General features: G+C 45.0%; 1 protein-coding gene across 1 annotated transcript in view; it reads left to right on the forward strand.

Moving 5' to 3' along the window:
- The window catches only part of LOC122565066 (cartilage oligomeric matrix protein), a 34,275-nt gene that overhangs the window by 22,385 nt on the left and 5,187 nt on the right, over positions 1-6,703 (forward strand). Inside the window, exons 14-17 of the mRNA XM_043720696.1 lie at positions 1,106-1,154; positions 2,083-2,279; positions 3,625-3,797; positions 4,138-4,277. Of these exons, the coding sequence (XP_043576631.1) occupies positions 1,106-1,154; positions 2,083-2,279; positions 3,625-3,797; positions 4,138-4,277 (559 nt within the window). The remainder of the gene's footprint in view (positions 1-1,105; positions 1,155-2,082; positions 2,280-3,624; positions 3,798-4,137; positions 4,278-6,703) is intronic.

Raw genomic sequence — 6,703 nt, forward strand, 5'->3', positions numbered from 1 at the left:
CCGTCCCTTTACCTGCGAACATCTGCCTCCAATCAGCTTTCGAAAGTTCTTGCCTAATACCGTCAAAATTGGCCTTCCTACAATTTAGAACTTTAACTTTTGGATCTGGTCTATCCTTTTCCATCACTACTTTAAAACAAATAGAATTATGGTCACTGGCCCCAAAGTGCTCCCCCACCGACACCTCAGTCACCTGCCCTGCCTTATTTTCCAAGAGTAGGTCAAGTTTTGCACCTTCTCTAGTAGGTACATCCACATACTGAATCACAAAATTGTCTTGTACACACTTGATCCTGGCACCAGGGAAACAACACACCATTCTGCTTTTTCTCTCCTGGCCACAGAAACGTCTGTCTGTACCTCTGACTACAGAATCCCCTCACACAATTGATCTCTTGGAAGCCGACGTACCCCTCGTTGCATTCAAGCCAGTCTCAATACCAGAAACATGGCTGTTCGTGCCTACGTTCCCCTGAGAATCCATCACCCCCTACATTTTCCAAAACAGCATACCTGTTTGAAATGGATATATTCACAAACGACTCCTGCACTGGCTGCCTACCTCTCTTACCCTTCCTGGAGTTAACCCATCTATGTGACTGTATCTGAGACTTTCCCCCCTTCCTATAACTGCCATCCATTGCATACTGTTGCTGCTGTAAATTCCTCATCACTTCTATCTGTCTCTCCAACCGATCCACTCGATCTGATAAGATTCGCATCCAACAGCATTTATGGCAGATATAATCCGCAGTAACCCTTAAACTTTCTTTAAACTCCCACATCTGACAAGAAGTACATATCACTGCAAATTTGCAGTCCTCACTTTCTCCCTTTTCACTCTATGCCTCTATTTATAAACCCAAGGAAGTTAGAAGTCTTAACAACTGTTTCAACTTGCCTGGCCACCTTCAGAGAATTATGTAGATGAACTCGAAGGTCCCTCTGCTCCTTCATGATGAGGATAATCAGTTAAAATCTGTATACCTGTGATGGTGATATAAATATTCCAGATTTGTAATAAGTTTGATTTCTAAACTGCTCATGAGCTATTTCAAAGATGTATCTCACAGTTGGATCATTCATGGTTAATGTGACATTGCAGGGGATGGAGATTGTGCAGACAATGAACAGTGACCCAGGTCTCGCAGTTGGTAAGAGAAGTCACTCTCTCGATTTTAATATTTTTAAAATGACAGAGATTGCATAAAATTAGAATCAATATCACACTGTCCTGCTAATGGGGAGTGTGTCGAGGAAGCTTTACTCTGTATCTAACCCCATGCTGTCCCTGTCCTGGAGTGTTTGATGGGGGGACAGTGTAATGGGAGCTTTACTCTGGATCCTTGTAAATGGATCCTTATAGATGATGAAGTACAAAATCAGACAAGGATCATTTTCCTTCTTGGTTAGAGATTCTTGCCTCCTCATTACCAACAGTGTCCTAATGGACTCCCTTTAGGTTTATTTGAATACACCAATAAACAAATTAACCAATGCTCAGCACCTTAAATGGGACATACAGCAAAAAGAAACCATAAACAGAAATTTATTAGCTTACATTAAAAGGTGATTTGGGAGTTGGAAATGCACTCTCGCCATTCTGGTACCCCTGTGGTCTTGGTCAGCCTCTATCATTTTGGTGGACACTTTGTGCTCTTTATCCAGGGGGTCTTAGACTCAGATGTACGCACAATGGAGAAGTAGCCAGTTAGCTCCACACCACACGCAGACAGTCAGATGGAGTGCCACAGTGTGATATACTCTGTCCTTGTGAACACTGTCCACCACCTTTAACAGCATAAGCAACCAGCTACTAATATATCTAATCCTACACTGACTGAAAGAGCTACTTCTAACAAGGCTTCAAAGCTTGCTGGATGTGACAGCCTCCATCTCACACCAGTATTGTTCCTTCTCAAATTAACATTGAAACTCTGTGGTATTGAGAATCAAGATATGCAATATTCCATTTTCTCAAAGACTGTTTTAAATTTTTCCTACCCCTCAATTGAGAATGTGAAGCGGTTGCTCATGTATCATCGACTCTTTCATTGGAGTGATCCTGTTCTCTCTGCTCAGGTTACACAGCCTTTAATGGGGTGGATTTTGAAGGAACATTTCATGTTAACACAATGACAGATGACGACTATGCCGGGTTTATCTTTGGCTATCAAGACAGCTCCAGTTTCTACGTGGTTATGTGGAAACAGACAGAACAAACATATTGGCAAGCTAATCCCTTCAGGGCTGTGGCAGACCCTGGAATCCAGCTCAAGGTGAGTGACTGTTCTGGATCTGAAATCTCTCCATGCTGGTGGAATAGCCCATGGAATGAGACTACAGAGCGTGAGCTGATCCTGCACTGACAGCATGTTAATTCCCATGTCAGCCTTTCCATCCTTCAATCTGTGTCTCAGTCTCCTCTCTGTAGCCCCTGCCCTCCTGTGCCCCCACTCCATAATCACCCTCACTTTCCTGGTCCCAAGCTCCACTTCCCCCAAACAACTTTATCCTCCCTCAGTATTGCCAGCTCTGACTGTGTTCTAACCAATCATTGCTGTTCTGTTTTACTCGCAATAGAAATAAATTCCGGTGTTTGTTCACACGATTTATGGTTCTGTCTTTATACATTTGTTGCTTTATATGTTTGTATGTCATGATTTCTACACCTCACCTACATTTGCATCTCAGACACTTTGCAAGGACAAATTTTACAGGCCAGAAGCAGGAGTGGTGGGACTAATTGGGCAGCTATTTCAGAGAGCCAGTGTAAGAATAATGGGCCAATGGCCTCCTCCAGTGTTGTGTCACACTCTGATTGTACACCATGTGAACCTGCTGAGAGTATGTGGTCTGTGGCAATTGACGTCTGTTAACATGGATGATAAGTCTGGCTGACTGCGCTGTCCCAAAACATTCAAATATAGAATTCAGAGATTTATAATCATTTTGTGATGGATCTGAGCTGGGGCAGTGGAAACATTATCTCACTAACTGCCCGCGAGATGATGATGAAATGCAATTATACTATAAAGCAGAAGAGGGACTGCCAGGAGATGATGTGGATGAACAAGTTTGTTCTTCTCCCTCCCATTTGTGAGGAGATCACTGTCATTGTGGTGGTCAAGAAGTCAGAAGTCACACGACACCCAGGTTATAGTCCAACAGGTTTATTTGAAATCTTTCAGAGTGTAGCTCCTTTATCAGGGGCTTCATCAGCCACTTCACCTGATGAAGGGGCTATACTCTTAAAGCTGGTGATTTCAAACAAACCTACTGAACTACAATCTGGTGTCGTGTGACTTCAGATGCTGCCCACCCTAGTCCAACACCAGCACCTCCATATTGTGGTGGTTTGTTGAAGGGAGATTAACCAGACAAAGTCAGAAGACACTGCCTAAATGTTAGGAAGATCTTGCATTTCTGATCAACTTACTGAGGGAGTCATAAGCAAATGGAATTATAATCAACTCTGATTTCTCATACACTACATTTGACTGTATCCCTGACTTGATTTAATGAAGTTTGCCAGCCATCCCACTCGTAATGGAAAGGGGGAGCGGGTCTTGGTGGCAGATAAAGGATCTGTAATACCTTTGTACCAACTGATTTGTTAAACAGGCAGTGAAATCTCAGACTGGCCCAGGGGAACACTTGCGGAATGCCCTCTGGCACACAGGAGATACCAGCAATCAAGTCAAACTTTTGTGGAAAGACCCTAGGAATATTGGGTGGAAAGACAAGACTTCATATCGCTGGTTCCTGCAACATCGTCCCCAAGTTGGGTACATCAGGTAGGTCATAGTGTGAGGGGTGGAGGGATTGGGGGAATGAGTCACAGGGTGGAGAACATTGCTGGAGGTGTTGGTGATTCTCAGCCCAAACCCTGTTTCGTTATCCCCTCCATCAAGCAGACATTTACATAATCACAAATCAGAAACTGGTTGCTAGGGAAGACTGTACCACCCAGTCTCACAAGGGTGGCACCAAAGGTGGATTGTACTATTCGGTACCCATTTTCACAGAGCGGTGCAGTCTTTCAGTTCTTGTTGCTTCATCTCCAGGGTCACCCTTCCACTGACCTCCTGCCATTCGCAACCCCTTGTACCCCATCGAGCTTCTTTTTGTTTTCAGAGTCCGACTATACGAAGGACCAAAGATTGTGGCAGATTCAGGGGCAATCATTGACACCACGATGCGTGGAGGGAGACTCGGAGTCTTCTGTTTCTCACAGGAAAACATCATCTGGGCAAACCTACGCTACCGCTGCAATGGTAAAGTGGGGGGTGGGGGGGGGGGGGGGGGGGGGGGTGAGGAGCGTGAAGGAGACTGGAGAATGAGGGGAGAGTGACTTCAAAGGAGATGGTGGGGTCTTTAGAAGGATGATGGGAGATGAGATGCGAGGGGTGATGAAAGAGGATTGAGAGGACAAAGTCGTTGGTGGATAGAAGGGGTGAGGAAGAGGGGAGAAAGTGAGGACTGCCAATGCTGGAGATAAAAGTCAAAAAGTGTGGTGCTAGAAAAGCACAAATGGTCAGGCAGCTTCCAAGGAGCAGGAGGGTCGATGTTTTAAGTGTAAGCCCTTCATCAGGATTGAACTGGTCTACAGGAATAGTGCCAGAAGATTGAAGGATAGCAAATGTTGTCCTCTTGTTCAAGAAGGAAAGTAGAGATAACCCTGATAATTATAGACCAGTGAGCCTTACTTTGGTTGTGGGTAAAGTGTTGAAAAAGGTTATAAGAGATAAGATTAATAATCATCTAGAAAGGAATAAATTGATTAGGGATAGTCAACACGGTTTTGTGAAGGATAGGTCGTGCCTCACAAATCTTACTGAGTTCTCTGAGAAAGTGACCAAACAGGTGGATGAGGGTAAAGCAGTTGATGTGGCGTATATGGATTTCAGTAAAGCATTTGATAAGGTTCCTCACGGTAGGCTATTGCACAAAATACAGAGGCATGGGATTGAGGGTGATTTAGTGGTATAGATCAGAAATTGGCTAGCTGAAAGAAGACAGAGGGTGGTGGTGGATGAAAAATGTTCAGTCTGGAGTTCAGTTACTAGTGGTGTACCGCAAGGATCTGTTTTGTGTCTACTGCTGTTTGTCATTTTTATAAATGATCTTGAAGGATGGGGTTAGTAAATTTGCAGATGACACTAACGTAGGCTGAGTTGTGGATAGTGCCAAAGGATGTTGCAGGTTACAGAGGGACATAGATAAGCTGCAGAACTGGCTGAGAGGTGGCAAATGGAGTTTAATGCGGAAAAGTGTGAGGTGATTCACTTTGGAAGGAGCAATGGAATCATGGTCTGCAATAATTCAGATCACCCATCATAACGCATTCACTACCCACTTCCCACCACTAAACCCAGCACACATCAGATCTATCTCTACCCTCTTCTTCCCCTCTTCATACTCCAGCCTTTTTTAGAATCAAATAATTCTAAGGTATAGAAATAGACCTTTACCCATCAAGTCTGCACTGACAAGAGAAACTAAATCTAACGACTCCCAATTTCCTAACACTACGCCATAGAACATAAAAAATACAGCACAGAACAGGCCCTTCAGCCCACAATGCTACGCCAAGGATTATTCCTAATCTAAAATAACTTAAACTACACACCCCTCAATTCACTGCTGTCCATGTGCATGCCCAGCAGTCACTTAAATGTCCCTAATGACTGCTTCCACCACCACCGCTGGCAACACATTCCATGCATTCACAACTCTCTGCATAAAGAACCTACCTCTGACGTCTCCTCTATACCTTCCTAATAGCTTAAAACCATGACCCTCGTGCGTGTCAATCCTGCCCTGGGGAAAAGTCTTTGACTATTGACTCTATCCATGCCTCTCATTACCTTTTATACCTCGATCAGGTCACCACTCTTCCTCCTTCACTCCAGAGAGAAAAGTCCGAGCTTAGTCAACCTCACTTCATAAGGCAAGCCCTCCAGTCCAGGCAGCATCCTGGTAAACCTTCTTTTCACCCTCTCCAAAGCCTCTGTATCTTTCCTATAATAGGGCAACCAGAACTGGACACAATATTCCAAGTATGGTCGCACCAGGGTCTTGTACAGCTGCAGCAAAACCTCGCGGCTCTTAAACTCGATACCCCTTTTAATGAAAGCCAAAACACACATGATTTCTTAACAAGAGTCTCGATTCAAATGGTGCTGGAAAAGCACAGCAGGTCCGACAGCATCTGAAGAGTGGGAAAATTGACATTTCGGGCAAAAGACCTTCATCAGGAATAGAGGCAGGGTGTCTGCAGAGTGGAGAGATAAATGAGAGGGGGGTTGGGGTGAGGAGAAAGTAGCATAAAGTACAATAGGTGAGTGGGGGAAAAGAAGGGGGTGATATGTCAGGGAGGACAGGGTGGAGTGGATAGGTGGAAAAGGAGCTGGGCAGGTCGGACAAGTCCGGACAAGACAAGGGGACAGTGTTGAGCTGGACGTTTGAAACTAGGATGAGGTGGGGAAAGGGGAAATGAGGAAGCTGTTGAAGTCCACATTGATGCCCTGGGGTTGAAGTGTTCCGTGGCGGAAGATGAGGCGTTCTTCCTCCATGCGTCTGGTGGTGAGGGAGCGGCGGTGGAGGAGGCCCAGGAGCTCCATATCCTCGGCAGAGTGGGAGGGGGAGTTGAAATGTTGGGCCACGGTGCGGTTTGGTTGATTGGTGCGGGTGTCTCGGA

The sequence above is a fragment of the Chiloscyllium plagiosum genome, chromosome 31 (genome assembly GCF_004010195.1).
Source record: "Chiloscyllium plagiosum isolate BGI_BamShark_2017 chromosome 31, ASM401019v2, whole genome shotgun sequence".
Taxonomy (NCBI): domain Eukaryota; kingdom Metazoa; phylum Chordata; class Chondrichthyes; order Orectolobiformes; family Hemiscylliidae; genus Chiloscyllium; species Chiloscyllium plagiosum.